The sequence below is a fragment of the Corvus moneduloides genome, chromosome 1, assembly GCF_009650955.1.
Source record: "Corvus moneduloides isolate bCorMon1 chromosome 1, bCorMon1.pri, whole genome shotgun sequence".
In the NCBI taxonomy this organism is placed as follows: domain Eukaryota; kingdom Metazoa; phylum Chordata; class Aves; order Passeriformes; family Corvidae; genus Corvus; species Corvus moneduloides.
In genome coordinates, this window is record NC_045476.1 from 114,897,859 (window position 1) to 114,913,330 (window position 15,472).

General features: G+C 47.1%; 1 protein-coding gene across 2 annotated transcripts in view; it reads left to right on the top strand.

The window, feature by feature from the left end:
- Positions 1-410: 410 nt before the first annotated feature.
- CABLES1 (Cdk5 and Abl enzyme substrate 1) overlaps positions 411-15,472 on the top strand; it is a 70,817-nt gene continuing 55,755 nt past the window's right edge. The window contains exon 1 of one of the 2 annotated variants that reach the window (XM_032123492.1): positions 411-1,293. In XM_032123492.1, coding sequence (XP_031979383.1) covers positions 767-1,293 — 527 coding nt within the window. In that variant the 5' untranslated portion in view covers positions 411-766. Of the gene's footprint in view, positions 1,294-1,766; positions 1,786-15,472 lie in introns of those variants that run through there. The other variant, XM_032123502.1, reaches the window with a different exon arrangement.

Below are 15,472 nucleotides of genomic sequence, written 5' to 3' on the forward strand. Positions count from 1 at the left end.
GGACAGCTCAGGCTTGCCGCACCGTCAGCATCCAAGCGCACCGCCGGGGGCTGCCCCCCGTCCCCGACTCTCCTCCCTGCCCATCGGGCACCGCCAGCGCCTGCCCCAGGTACCAGCCCCCACCCGGGAAAACCAGCGGGCAGCGCCAGGGCCGCTAGCACGGCACGGCTGCATCCCGGTGCCGCTCCCAGTGCTGCTCCCGGTGCCGCAGACGGGCCGCGCCGAGCCACAACACCGGGTCCGGTGCGCCCTGCGCCTGGCTCCGAGGGCCATGTGCCGTGTACTACGGGCACAGACTCCACCTTCCCCGGCTCCCGCCCGCCCCCACGCATCCAGGAAGGGAAAAAGAGGAGGAGGAGGAGGAGGAGGAGGAGGAGGAGGGAAGGGAAGGGAAGGGGGTGAAAGGGAAGGAAAAAAAAGAGAGAGGTTGAAAGGAGGGAGCTCGCTGAGACCCACCCTTCTCCCTCCTCCTCCTCCGGGCTGCTGGCCGGGCTTTTGTTTTCCTCCAGCGCCCCGTTTCCCACACGTGATTGCCGTGTTATTGCACAGGGCGCTCGGCGGCGCGGCTGCTGCACCTATAAATACGGAGCGGGCGGGCGGCGGGGGCCCGGGGCAGCGCGGCGCGGCCGGGCGGAGCGCACCCCCCGACACCCCCATGCACCCCGGAGGGACCGCGGCGCCCATGCCCCGCCGCCCGCCCGCCTGACGGGCCGGCAGCGAGAGGCAGCGCCCGGCCAGCGGCGAGGGGAGGGGGAGCCGGCCGACAATGGCGGCGGCCGCCACCGCCGCCAGCCCCGGCAGTCCCGCCGCCGGGCCCCTGCCGCCGCCGGCGGAGCCCTGCCCCAGGAAAGCGCCGCAGTCGCCGCCGGGGCCGCCGCCGCCGCCGCCGCCGGCGCGCAGCGACCCCCGCCGCAGGCAGGCCGCGCTCTCCTTCCTCACCAGCATCTCCCTCGACGGGCGGCCCCCGCCGCTGGGCAACGACGGCCCCGCCGCCCGGCCCCGCCAGGCGCAGCCGCCGCCGCCGCGGCTCGGCAGCCCCCCGGCGGCGCCCGCCGAGCCCCCGGAGGAGGAGGAAGACGAGGAGGAGGAGGAGGACGCCTTCGCCGCGGTGCAGGTGCCGCCCGCCGCCTTCCTGGGCGCCGCGGCGGCGGGCAGCCGCGGCCGCCTCAACTCCTTCACGGCGGGGGTGCTGCCGGCGCCCTTCGGTCGCACCAGCCCCCAGGGCAGCGCCGGCGGCAGCGGAGAGCTGGGGCAGCCCGGCCTCGCCGCCGCCTTCGAGCTGCAGCGGTCCCGGTAAGCCGCGCCGCGGGGATGAGGGATGCGCGGGATGCGGGGATGGGGGATGCACAGGATGGCGATGGGCTCGGGAGGGGCGGGCACGGCCGCCGGGCGGCCGCGGGAAGCAGTGGGGAGGGAGGCCCGATAGCCGCGCCTCCCTCCGCGGGGCCGGCTGGGCGCTCCGCTGCCGCCCGGCCGGGGAAGCAGCGGCAGCGACGGGGATGTGCGAGCGTGTAGGGGCAGGTCAGCGGAGGTGCCCGAGCCTCCCGGGCGGCAGCAGCCGGTCGGTCGGTCGTCCCCGCCTGGGCACGAGTGCCTGAAAGTTTGTCTCCCGGTCAGCAGTGCGGGCGTGCGGCTGCACAGCCGCCGTGCCCCGCCGCAGCCCAGCCAGCTGCGGAGAGGTTGTCACTCTGCTCTTCCGACTGGTGGTGGATTCATCCCGCCGTGCTGCCTATCCTATAGACAGCAAGCTGGAATCCAGTCCTGAGTCAAGTGCGCTGTAGCCAGGTCTGTAGACCACAAGAGGGAAGGAAATCTTTGCATCGAAATCCGCGGATTACGGTGCGAGCGCATGGTTTAAGAAGCGTCTTGCTACCACCCTAAATAAGCTCCTTATCTACAAGCACTTTGTTCCTCTGGGTCGTTTCTTGCCGCCAGGTACTCTTTTGCCTTTTAATTCCCAAAGGACCAACCTTACCTGCTTCAGCTCTCAAGCTGAGATTTCTGGCTAAGAAGGCGCAATCATGTAAAAATGTGTGAATGCCTGTGGACACAAAATTACTTTCCTTCACTTCCTCAACAACATACTCAGATATCAAAGACGGAGGGGGGGGAAGAAGCGGGGAAGAAGCTGAAGGAAATGACTGTGCTCCCCAAGCCCTCATCGGCAGCCACTCCCACATGCCCCATTTGCCACACTCCCTCCTTGTTTCTCCCTTGGACAAATAGGTAGACTTTGAGTCACATGTTATTGCAAGGGTTTATAAGTGTAATTGAGCATAGATCGCTGTAGAAAAGTCCCATTCAAAACCAACCAGCTTGGAGGAATTGGAGGTATTCCAGGAGAAAGTTATCTTAGCTGCATGCCCCACTGTCGGTTGTTTTCTTTTCCCTTCCATCTAGGTTGCATTGGTGGCTTTTTTGAGCCCCTTTTCAGGTGCTGTGCTAGGGAGCCCCACCTTCCCAAGTAAAATGCCTGCTGGTGGGTTACCACCCTTCTTCTCCCAGTCATGTGTCTCTCAAAATATTTTCTGCAGTGACAACCTCTAACTGCTCTGTGGATCAACTGCACAGCTATGTCATGCACACTCATGCAGTTTAGTCTGTGATGTGATTCTGCCCACAGCCTTGGGGAGAAATGACCCACAGTCCATGATTCGGGAATTGCTTTTTTACTCTTGAACTTAACATTTAAAGACTGGATTCTCCTTGACCTTCTACTTAGTGAGTTTATTATTGATGCAAGATTCCAGTGTTACTTTTCTGGATTCCCAAGGATCATCCTTGGTTTTCCTTTCTTGCATGCTTTGATCCTGTGCTCAGTTCTGGGAAGGATGCTTAGATCCCACTGGCATCACTTCACTTAGCCCTTCCTCTTCCACTCATTTTTTTCCTTTGCTCCTGTTTGCCACTTTCTGAACGTTTCCTTCCACAACCCATGCTTTTTTTTGTTTTTTTAATTACGTGAGAACAGAGTAGAGTTTAAGAGGGAAAGGTAATTGCTGTTCTTGTTTACAACCTAGAAATTCAGTCTTGCAAGTTCAGCTGCACTGCTAGCACGCAAACAAACTGAATGCATAGCCCAAGTCCATGGCAAGGGAAGTCACTTAAGGAAACCTTGCCAGGATGCTCCTCCAGTCCTATAGCAGCCATCATTTGTGCTGTATGTTTTCTTGCCATGCGGGCTGCAAGGAAAGTGCCGGTTTTCTCGTGCTGTTTTGTGTTCTTGAGAGCTAGATTTAGCTGTGGTCAAGACCTTGCATTGCTCCACTGATGAGTATGAGGCTCTCCGTTGTAGCACTTGCTTGAGGCTGACACGGGTGCAGGAGAGCTCTGGGTAATGTCCCCGCCTTTGCTGGCTGTGGTGATGCTGCACGTGTGCCGTCGGGGGCAGACTTTGGCCTGCCTTCAATAGAGCTGTTTCTGTTCTGGAAAAGGGGTATATTTTTAAACGTCAGGAACGGGCAAGAACCATAGAGGTTGCACAGAACGTTAGTGCCTCATCTTCTTAATGAAAAGGTGTGGTAGAAGCTCTGATTGCTGGGTTCACTCTTGGCTGCACAGAAGATAAATCACAGGCGTGCACTGGGCTGGCACAAGCCCAAGAACAGAGGGTTCAAGCAGCCCTTCTGCTGCACTCTTAATGCACAGGAAGGAGCCAAATCCCCAGCACACAGCCAGCCCTTCTCAGGGCGACAGGGTGAAAGTCACAGCACCTGCCCAGAGATAGGCATTAGCTCACCTGCAGGATGATGCAGAGAGGAAAATCAGATTTTTTTGGTAGTTCACATGCGCACTGGCTGCCTTTCCTACCACCCTTCTGCTCTCCTTTCAGTGAACTTGAAATTGAGTTTGAAGAGTTGTTTGACAGACTAGTCCTCTGTGCTGAGACATGTAAGTTATCTTCTCTGAAAGCCTTTTTCTGTTACAGTATCAGGCAAGACAGGCTGCCTTATTTTGTTATCTTTATTTAGTTTTCAGAAGCCATTGTGAACATATAATCAGAGTTCCCTGCCTTTTTTGTTTGTGTTAGCAGTTTGTATAATTGCATACTAGTTTATATTTAACAAGGTTATCATTAATGTGGTTTGGGTTTGTGCTCTATGTGTGTTCACAAGACACAAACAATACAGAAAAAGGAATGTGGAGCTTCTAGCTGCTTGGAGGCTAGTATGTAATTATATGTAAGTGGCAGAAATTAGGATTGTTCAGAAGTTGGCTGGTTGGTGCCAAAGGCTTCTGTCTAGTGTAGAAGGAGTTTGTTTCAATTTGTGGTGAACAGGTGGGTGAGGACATGAGTTTACTAGAAACTAGGGCTGGGGTTTCTTTCATGTCAAATTATAATTTATTTTAATAGCATGATCTTAAATTAGCGAGGAGCTCTGTGAAACAAGGTTTTGGCAGCACTGGTTTAAAATAATTTCACATCTGGCATATTAGGTGATTGTCCAGGTACCTGTTTTTGTGTATGCCTAGAATTCTTGTTGCCATACTTTTCTTTGGGAAAAGTATTGCTGTTTCCATATGTGAAGTTTCCTTTTCCAGTGGGCCAGGTGGTTAGAAACAAGCACATGGGGGTTTTTTGTGGTGTTTGGTTTGGTTTTGGTTTTTTTTTCTTGCTTTGCTAAGGAAGCAATTTGGTGATTTGGTTTGGAGTTTAAACATTGCTAACAGTTGCATTTGTCTTTGTTGCTGTGTCAGGTTTGAAGGCAGATGGGCAGGAGAATTCCTTCTGGGAGCAGCAGGTGCTGGGAAGCAAGGAGAGAATATCTGCTGAGTAATCACTGGGGAGAAGTCCACTCAGAAGGACGCTGAGGTTATCATGGTCCAAATAGATTTTTCTTCAGAATTTACTGACCTACAATAAATCTAATTTCCTGAGTAATTCTAAAATTAATTTACAGTTAGTAAAGCTTGTGAAAATTCAATTTATTTCTACCTATTAGAAAGGAAAGAGCTGCATTTGGCCTCAGTATTTATCTTCTGGAGAGATGCAATGAAGGGGGGTGCTGGAATGGTTGACTTGCCTGACTTTTGTAGGGCTTGCAAAGTTCCATGGGTTGTTAGTGCTGGAGGAAGCCTCCAGGATGTTGTTGAGGGGCTGAATCCTGCTGTTTAGTGGTTGCGTTGGAGGGCTGTGAGGTCAGAATCCAGTTCTCCATGGCCTTGGGCAGGCAGTGCAGTTTCAGCCCACAACAGAAGATGCCTCCAAACTGAACACGAGAGAGACAAAAGAAGAGTCTCTCAGAAACAAGTGTCTTACAGGCAGAGTCCTGAAAGGGGAGCAGAACAAAGAGCTGGGGGCACCCTCCACTCTGTGGGGTCATCCCAGCATCAGGAGCTGGGTTGTGAGCCGCTGGAAGCACATCAGCCCTTTTGTGTGTGATGGACACTGCTATTCACTGAACCTAAGGCCCTTCAGGCAGCCTGAATTTCAGAATGATGTATACAAGCATAGCATGAAAACAGCGATTTAATGGTCTGAGAAGTCAATGGGAAGTGCACATGCTAAACTAAGTCTTTTCTTAGGTGTGTGACTTTGTATACCACTGATAGCTGCTGCCTCTAAAGAAGGGGATGCTTATTGACCTCCGCTGTCACTCCAGGAGGCTAAAGGGCCATCCTGTGCCACCCTGAAGGGGAGATGTTCAACAACAGGGTTAAGACTCAGGTAGGAAGGGCTGCTTCAATAGTAGCACACAGTGTACAAGTTCTTCCATGAGTCCTGTAAGGAGCACTGGGCACGCCCATGTCCTTCAGCACGAGCACCCTGAGAGGCTGGGTCCTCACACTCACCACGAGCTGTGCAGGGGCAGTCAAGCTTCTGGGTTTTCTGAGCTGTGCATGTGCTGAGCATGACCAGCCCCGCATCACACGGACCGACTTCCACCACCATTGGTCTCTGCCAGCCTTTTCCCTTGTTCAGGGTGCAGAGGTTAGTGCCTCCCTCTGTTCCTTCCTTTCAAACTGGTGGACATGGGGTCATCTTCCAGCTGTTAGTTGAAGTTGACCAATGGTTGAGAAGTCATTGGAGTATGATGACACACAGATGGATGGACACCATAGATGCAGCAGCCTTGTTCCCTTACTATACAAGCTTTTAAAAACAGATCCCACAGAAATTTGTTCTGGCATATTTTAGGCTCTTACACTATTTAGCAAGCATCTCTGTCAGGCAAAAAAATGTTGATATTCATCAGACAAGGAAAAAAAACCCTTTGCTTTCAGTTCTGAGGAGTAGAACAGTGGGACAGAACATAGTGTTCATGAATACTAGGGAATTAATTAGAGAACTTCACAGAGGGACAGATGCTGAGAGGCAGCTGTGTCTGCCAGAGCCTCAGGACTCTGCAGGTTTCAGAGCAAGGCAGCCTTAGAGCTGGACAGGTGAGAGGGGTCTGCCTGGGTGGGTGCATATTAGCCCCTGTGAGGAAACCTAACTGATAACACATGAGAAGTCGTGTTTGTGTTGGCTGCCTTCACTGGCTGCCAATTTAAAGCTTTCTGGGTCCAGCCCTGCCGTGGGAAGTGCCGTGGTTGTACCACACAGGTGTGTGGCTGGTGTGCAGTGACCCCTCATTAGCTGTCGGGAGAGCAGAAGGAGCAAATTTCAGCAGGTTTGCTTATGTGGTGGATGCATTTCCACTACTTGATCTTATCTTTTCACCCTTTTCTTTACCAGCAAAGCTCCTGTGCAGGCAGCCAGACTGGATCTTTCCCTTAGAAGCTTGCCATACAGCTTTCCTCTGCACCACAATACTGTTAAAAGCACCTTGAAATGATGAAGATTGGGAGCAACCATGTGAGTCACCAGCCCTCCAGACCATCACAAAAATGTAGTTCCATGGTAGATAAATAGGATAATGACAGATCATAGTTTGATGATAGCTTTTGGATATGAAGTATGGTTTAGTCTGCAATTATTATGACTTTGAGAACTCTTCTGGCGGAAGATATCGCTTAGCTTGGAACAGTTCAAAACATCTAAAACACAAATCTGAGATTGCCAAGTGTGCTCTCTGAAAGGAAAAAAACCCCAATCCTCTAGTAATTCTGTGATTTCCTTGTTTCAAAAAATAAATATCAGGTGGGCTGTCTGGAGACTCAGTAGTGCAGTGAGTATTAATGGAAGGTAAAGATGAGAAGCAGAACCAAATATTGATTCATTTAATTTTTTTCTCCCTCTGATTTCAGCTGCATTACTCATGTAATGCAAGTTCTCCACTACACGAATGAAAAGACTGCTCTTTATAATTTAACCTAAAAACGCAGAAGTTTGGTTTTATATGTTGGGACTTGGGCACACTTCTGTAGGCACCAGCTTGTCCCTTGAGAAGTGTGGGAAAGCAAATTCTGTTTGCAAATGGGACAAGCTGGTGTCTACAGAAATCTATATGCGAATATCCACAGAATTCACCCCTGAACATTTGCCAGCACCTCTGAGGGTGTACGCAGCCTTTATGACAAACTCTTTTCTGGACCCAGAATTGCTATGGGTGGCTGAGGGGCTGCCACCAGATACCAGGCTTAGCAACGCAGCAGGTGCAGCAAGACACAGAGCTGGCTCTTTTTCACAACCCAACTGAAAAAACCCTTGCCAGCTTGCTGTGAGAAGTATTCTTTCTAGAAAATGGAAATGACATAATTTGGCATATGGAGAGTATCTGCTTGCTGGCCTGTCGTTTGCAAATAACATGCTGAGAAATTTAAGGAATGGTGTTTGTTTTCATAAGAAGGGCTTTCAGAAGTTTCGTTTGGTTTTGTTTGTTTGTTTGTTTTTTTTGCTGCAAGGGTAGGGTAGAGAGCCTGGTAGAACATTTAGGAGAAGAAAATTTAACAGTAGTTGGAAAAAACGTGATGTGCCAGTGGGAGACTTCTAGGACTCTCGGGATTTGCTTCTCAGTGTGCAATATGCAGATTTAGGGGGATACATATTTAAGGAACCATGAGGTTCCTTTACAAGGGCTACTGTGTTATGTTCATAGCAACTGCTTTCCTGTCATCAATGCTAAATGTATTTTCTGTTCTCATGATGTATTTCAAAGCCAGCGCTGCTTTTAGAAGCAATGTTTCAGGGTGTTTGCCTAAGGAAGGTTTTCTGTTATGGAAAATGGAGAAGTGAAGCAGAGGCTTCACTTCTTTTCTAGAAGAAATATTTTTTTTAAAAAATAACCTTTCACCTCACCTATGAATATAAAGCACAATTGCATGTTTTTAGCAGCAGTTGTGTTTTTCCCTGTGTTGTTACAGATCAGGCTAGCAATTTTGTGAAATTGAGGTTTGGGGAAAGATTCACTCACCACAATTGAAATGTGTTTTCCACTCATTGTGTTGGATGACAGAGGAAGGTATGTGCTCTCTGACAAGGGATCCTGAAAACCCTGGGCTGTATGTTTACCTATGTATAAAATTGCTCAGTTAAATCAAGCACCAGTGTATGATGTTTTGCTAGTAAGTAAATCTCTGCAATATCAGGGCTTTGACTCTATAGTATTGGTGGGATTAAAAAATAGAAAGCTAGAGAAGTTTATCATAATTTTTCAGTCAACAATGGATTGCATTTTGGTGCTCCTAGAGATAAACATATTACCAAGGTAAATATGATTAGGTTTTCAAATCTGCATGCTGTCTAGGCAAATCAGACATAGACACATCATTTTATAGGTAAAGGCATTCAAAAGAAGCATACATTTCCCTGCAAAGAAAAAAAAAATAGCCGTTTATTGTGTAACAGGAAAAATCTGTAAGGTGACATTATGATGACTTCTTTCTGCGCCATGTAGCTGGAACTGAGCTGTATGAAACAAACAGGGATGAAGCTCTTGAGCTTGCTTTTCCCTTTCTCTGGTCTTTGGGTAGGATGCTGAGCACCAGAAATTCCTCAGTGCCACTGGGTTTGCAGCCTGCTTGCACTAAGCTGTTTTTTCAGCTGTCCGTGTGCTGCCTGCTGTGTGTGGCTTCACCCATGACTGTGCAGGTCATACCTGCAGATTTTTTTGTGTACACAAGGGATAGAGGAGTGATACTGGGATGTGGTGATGGTGTCAGTGCAGCCTCAGTAGGTATCGACCATAAGTACTGTTGCTGTCCTGGCTGCTTGCGTCTTCTGCAGTGTGGGAAGGCTGGTGACAGGTTTCTCTCTATCCTCTCCCCTCTGTGGGGCATCGTTTCCTTTCCCATTTCAGGATGAAGAAAGAGCCACTGAAGGTGGCTAACAGGGTTAGTAGTTCCCAGTAAGGAAAGTGAATGGACAAATGTGGGAGGCTCTAGCATTTCCAGCATCATTGTTTCAGGGGGGTCTGCCATGGGTGGAAGTGCAGGGGGATGTCCCAGCCCTCCAACAAGGTTGGATGACACAGAGGTTGATATACAGAAAGGGGAGAGGAGAAGGCAAGAGACCCCAAGCTGAGCTCTCTGCCTTTTTGGCAGGAGGTGTACATGCTGGCACGGTGGCATGGATTTAGTTTCATCACGACTGAAAGATCAGGTATTATTACCATTGCTTTTTACAGAGGTAACTCACAGCACTGGAGCAGTCTGTTGCCCACTGCAGCTCCTAGCAGAGAAGTGGATTCCATCCCCAGCCTGGTGGTGTGCCCTTTGAAGGGTGCAAGCAGCACAGCTTCGCCAGCCTGCTTCAGAAAGCGGTCTGCTGAGTATCTGCTGAATTTCCTGGGTGCATGGTGCTGGAGAATGGGGGAGCAGAGCCTCACTGCCCCAAGGAGACAGGATGCCTTTGGCACTCAGGGAGGACCACAGCTGGAGGGGTTGTCTGGTTTCATCCAGTACCCCCAGCACACGGAGGGATGAAGAAAGGGGGAGCTAGGAGGTGAATGTCATGTAAGGCCCTTTGCCTTCAGGCCTGCTTCAATCACGTACGTACATTTGTGTATGCACAAATCCACAGTTCACAAAGCTCTCTTTGCTCCCTGTTCACAGTGACATGTGCTGCACTTCCAACCCCACTGGACTCAGCCTGTGTGAAGGGTGTAGCATAAAGCAGAAGCTAGATGTCAGCTGTGGTCTGAAATGTGTCTTGAAAATATCTTTCTGGTTTTTTAACTTGCCAGCTTTATTCCTTGTGTTTTGTCAGTCACAGACAAACTTTTATTCTCCTGTTGCTTTCTGTGCCTGTGTTAGTACCTACAGATCCAACAGAAAAGGAGATGAATTTCCTCCTTTTTCAGTCAAGGTTGCAATCAGCTACACCCAGACAAATGCAGAGTGACAGAAGTATTGCCCACGTGTCCATGGGGTGTGGTGGATGTGCACAACAGGGAGTGAAGTCCTGGTTAGGTGAGAGCTACATTAAAATGAAGACATCCATCTTGATACCTGGGACGTGGGCACCGTTGAGGAGGTTTGGCAGTTACAAGCACACCCGGTAGTTCCCTGAATTTAGTTAAGTGAATGATACTGTTTCTGACTGCAACACATGTAGATGTTTCTTGGGTAATAGGAAGAGAATCAAAATAGCTTTCAGATGCTACAGTGCAAAGTACAGTTTAATCGCCTCGGTAGGTGAGTCGTGCAGGTGCTGCATCAGGTTATGTAAAAAGGTGTGGAAAGCTCTCTGTCTGTTATTAATAGCTTTGGAAGTGAGACCTTTAAAGCACAAAGGGTTGTCTTTGTATTTTAAAAACTGAGTTCACGTAACCTTCTGTCTTCAGCACATTGTGTATCTTAGGAACCTCCTTAATTTTATGAGGCTGTTTTCCTAAAGCAAAACTGGGTTTGATTTTTAATTGGTGGTGTTCACTACTTTGTAGAATCCCATCTTTTAGCATAAGCTAATCCAGAAGAAGTGGCAGCTCAGAGGTGGTTGCTTAAAAAGGCAGAATTATTTACAGCAGAACACAAAGTGTCACTGTCAAGTACCTCCACTGTGACCTTTGAGATTTATTTGGAAAATCCGTATTTTTCCATGTGCATGACTCGACTCAGGGTAAAATATTCTTCTATTTTAAAAGGCACTCCAGGTACTGCAGAACTCGAGAGCAGCCTCACAAGTAGCAAGTGTCTGCACACATTTGTTTTAAGGAACAGACTTCATTGTCCGAGGCTTTTTGCTTCTGTTTGTTTTAAAGAGATTATTATAAATATTCGTTTCTTGTTTGTTCATTAGTTTCCTTATTGATGTAAGGCTGTTCAAGTCAAAGATAGTGCTAGGGTGTAACAGGGAGAAACTTCGAGCAGACGCATTTGAAAATAAAAAACGCAAATTGTATGAATATGCCAGCACCTTAAATGGGCACTTTGAGGGTATTTTGAGTATTTTCTGTTGCTGTCCTCACGCTCTTGTGGGAAGGTTGAATGGATGATGTGAATGGAAATGTGTATTTTCTCAGTGTGTTTGTGAGCTCACAGGCTTCCTTCTCCTGGAAGATGTAGTGTTGCAGCAGGAGTGAGGATTTTTTTTACAGTGTGGTACCAATGCTGTGCTCAGTGCTGTACAAAATGCCATTACTCCTCCATATTCCTTAGGAGCTAAGCCCCAAGCCCGTGACCTCTTGAGTGCAGTAGGGCACTGCAGAAGGGTGTAGGTTGTAATTGGAATTCTCTCAGTTGGGGAGGATGGGCTGAGAGCAAACAGGCTGGCATGAAAAAGCCCTTGTAAGCCACTGCCTGGTTGCAAAGATCAAGGCGTCTGAAAACGAACAACCTTTGAATTAATTGCAGGGTTGCTCAGGTACAAATGAGAACAGGATTAGGCCTGTCTTTTCTATTTTAAGTGCAGAGGTAATATTTCCAACCTGTCGAGTGATTGCATATCTTGAATATCTTACTAGATAAATGAATGTGATAGCAGCAGTTGAGGGTGGCGCGGTCTTTCGTGTGACTGGCACTTACCTTGCAGTTGTTGCAGTTCTTTGTTTTGTATGACCCAGGAATATTTCAACATGGTCTTGTCTGGTTGTTTGTTTGTTTGTTTGGAGGGTTTTTTTTGTGTCATTTTCATATGTTAGAAGAAACTATCTTTTGAGAGGCTCTTGACCCTCACATCCAGTTTCCCAAGATGAGGGGTTATGGTAGTGAAGACTTCACATCCCTGGTGAACTGGGGAGGGATCTGTTTTCTTCTTACTGGTCAGTTGTGGGCTGTCTAGATTTTCATTTTGTAATGTGGTAGATTCTGCAAAAATGGATATTATATTTTTTTTAATTCAGTTGTTCACATTAACAGACATCTTTCCTGTCTGTTTAGTGGAGAAGGTGAAACAGGAAAACCAAAATTTCAAAATTGTGTGTCACATGTTGATGGCAGTTTGTGAGCTTGATCAATATAGAGGTCTGATGTCATACCCAGTATGGTTTTACCCTTGTCCGGGGCTGTTTTTAGATGTGAACATGCAGTGTCTGAGGAAGTAGTGGTTTCTGTTTTGTGTGGTCTGGTGAGGAGGGCTCATTTGTTTAATCAAAAGAAAGTAAAAAGCCCCACTTTTATACAAAGTATAGCTGATTTCATTTTCAGTGGAAGCAATAAGGCAAAATTTTGGCTGTGACTTCTATGTAAGTAGCTACCAAATGACCCTTCATGTTGGATCCCTCCAGAGATTTGGCAGGGGGAACCACACCAAGGTTTTGCACAGAGGGAGAGGGTTGTGGTCTTCCATTGTTACTGCTGTCTGCAGCTTCTCACCCTTGTGAGAAGCACCTTTGTGTTTCCCCCTTATCCCAGCCAGATGCAGATGGTGTTTGGCAAGCACATTTCTGCATTTATCTGTTCTGACCTGTCCAAGCACGAAGCCATTCCACTCTTTCCTCCATGTTAGACAAGCTTGTTATTGTTCAGGTCTGAGGAGGCAAAGGGGACAGAAGAAAACAGTGCAAGTTTTGCATAATTCGGTTTTTTTCCTGCTGCTGTGGGGGCCATGGCCTTCATATAGTGGCACTTTGTTCAACCTTCTTCCTTTGCAGAGACTTGTGGGGTGGAGAGAAGATGCTGCGGGTTCTCAGGCAGCTGAAGAGACAGCAACAGAAGTGCTGTTTTGGTTCCATATCTGGACAGATTCTTAAGGTTCTGCTGCTTCAAAACGAAAAATAAGAGCATATGAATCTCCTGTTTCCCAAACAGCGGTTAGCAGATCCTGCCAGGAGAGGAAATCTTCACAGTTCTCATTGTTGGTCTGTCACAGGTAGATGAATGCTGGTCTGTTAGCACTTGCATCCCTCATTTTACTAGATGAGTTTGTGGAAATGGTTTCCTGGTGTCAGGATCGAGTATTCCAACTACCACTGCTGGTAGTGCTACTCACTGCCCCACAACATTGCCTGTGAGGGGACCTCAGCATTGTCTGCAAACCCCATGTCTGCTCCCTTCCCCACTGCTGCAGCCTCCTGACACCTTCTTGCCCGGGAAATCTTCACCACAGGCAGATGGTGGTGACCATCACATTACCTGACCATCCCTTTCCTTGCTGACATTGTCCTGGCAGTCTGCAAGGCTGCACAGCGCCTGTTGGAGCGTGGCAGGGGGCTGGAGCTGTCACTGTGAAGGCTTTGGATGTGCTTTTCTTCAAACAATAGCTGTGTGTCTACATTATATTTGTTCTTATTAGTACAATCAAGGATGTTTATTCTGTATTCATGGCTGTATTTATTCTTTATGAGGTGCAGGAATAAGTTTTTCTGGTTGCTAAAACAGTTTTTCCTGTCCAGAACTGCTGCAGTTCTGCTCCCAAATTTGTTTTCCGTTTTTTTTTCTTTCTTTTTCTTAAAAACCTTCAAAACATGTATGCATGTTGTGGTTTGGTGAAAAATTAGTTCATATATTAAAAAGAAGGGAAGGAATACTCAGTCCTAGGGCCTCTTTCTCTATACCCCTTCTGTCTAATATGAATACAGAGAAGATTTTGTATGCAAGCGAGTTCAAAAGGATGTTAAACAGTTTGTCTTCATGTGTTGTTGTATTGGCATCAGGATACTCTTTTCTGTGTATTACTTAGCCAGATATTACATTACAGGTAATCTGAAAGCTTTAAGTTACCAAAAATATGCTACAAAAGTGTATGTTTCATGAGCTCCTACTTAAAGCAGAGAGAGATTTACAGATGTACATTTATAGATGATAAAACATACTGTTGGGGGGAGGATTATTGTTGCTTTAATAGCCTGTCTGATAGCCTCCTTGGAAGATTAAGTATTTTTGGTAGCAGCTTTGTGGTCTGTACCCTGTTGGCTTAATAACTGTCATAAAATGATGTGACTGTTACTGGCGCAGGTAAAATTGAGCTTGTGTTCAGCTCCCCGGGAGGGTGTTGTGAATGGGAAACTGTTGTATACACGTAATCCCATTAGTCAATATTGTTGTTCAAAATCCTTTTTTTTTTTTTTTCCCTTTCTCCTCTCACAACAAAGCTCCTAGGTCTATGGTGAAGTGTTTTGTGGCACATTTTTGAATGGGCCTTTTGCCCTGCTTTCAGTTCTTTAATGCAAGAAGCTTTACCAGGAAACAAGAATCTCTTTCTTCTCTGTCTGTGTTTTTTCATCTTGGGGCTGTGATGCTGAATATGCAGACAGACACACAAGTCAGATGATCTAAGATGTGTGATATTACGAGGTTATCCATTTCATGTGATTAGTATCTGTGCTGGAGTTGTTTGGTCTGCATTTCATGTCTGTGCCATCTAAATATGTCTTAATCCTTTTTAAAGAAGAGATTCTTGTGTGTTTTAACACACCTTCAAGGATGCTATAAAGTAAATCTTCCTTGCATTATATTTAGTGCCATCTCTTGAAAGAGGCAATTAGTTGGAAAGAAGTATTTTTTAAATTAGCTTTTGTCATTGATAAAAGGCTGTATGAAAATAAAGCCTGATCCTGCAAACACTTGCAGATATGTTCAGTCTTACTTTTCCAGGTAACTTGTTGCCTTTGGCTCATAAAGACATTGCCTAAAATAGTCAAAATGAGTAGTTTTGTAGTTTCATTTGAGCATGGGCCCCATTAGCTGAGGTTTCTGCAGAAGTGCATCATTAGTCATGCAGTTAGCACCTTTGTTAAGAGTACTGAAGTGCGTGAGTTTTTACAGGATTGGATCCATTTATTGGTATAAGTGACTCCTTTGCACTACTGGGCTGGTATATTTTAAAATCTTAGAGGGAAAGTTTGAGATGTTCTTGTAAATGAATGTGTGCAATTAGTTCTTGTAATACTGAAAGCTGAATGTAGCCTGTGAGAATACTGGACACTAAATCAGTGAAGTCTGTGACAAAAAATCATTTTCATCCAAAGTGGGGTCAAAATGAGATTTTTTTTCAAGGCACCAAATTTGTGCTTTATGTTCTTTTTAATATACTTAATCTTCTAAGAAGACATGATGAGCTGCTGTCAAACTTTTCCTCAGCTGGTTTTACATTTTAGGGTTTTGTTGTCTGCACAATGCTGCTTACAGAACAAAGATTTTTCTGCCTGGAGGTGCCTCTAGGTGATTTGGGGCAATTAAAGGGATTACTGGCCCCAAAGCAGAGGCTCAC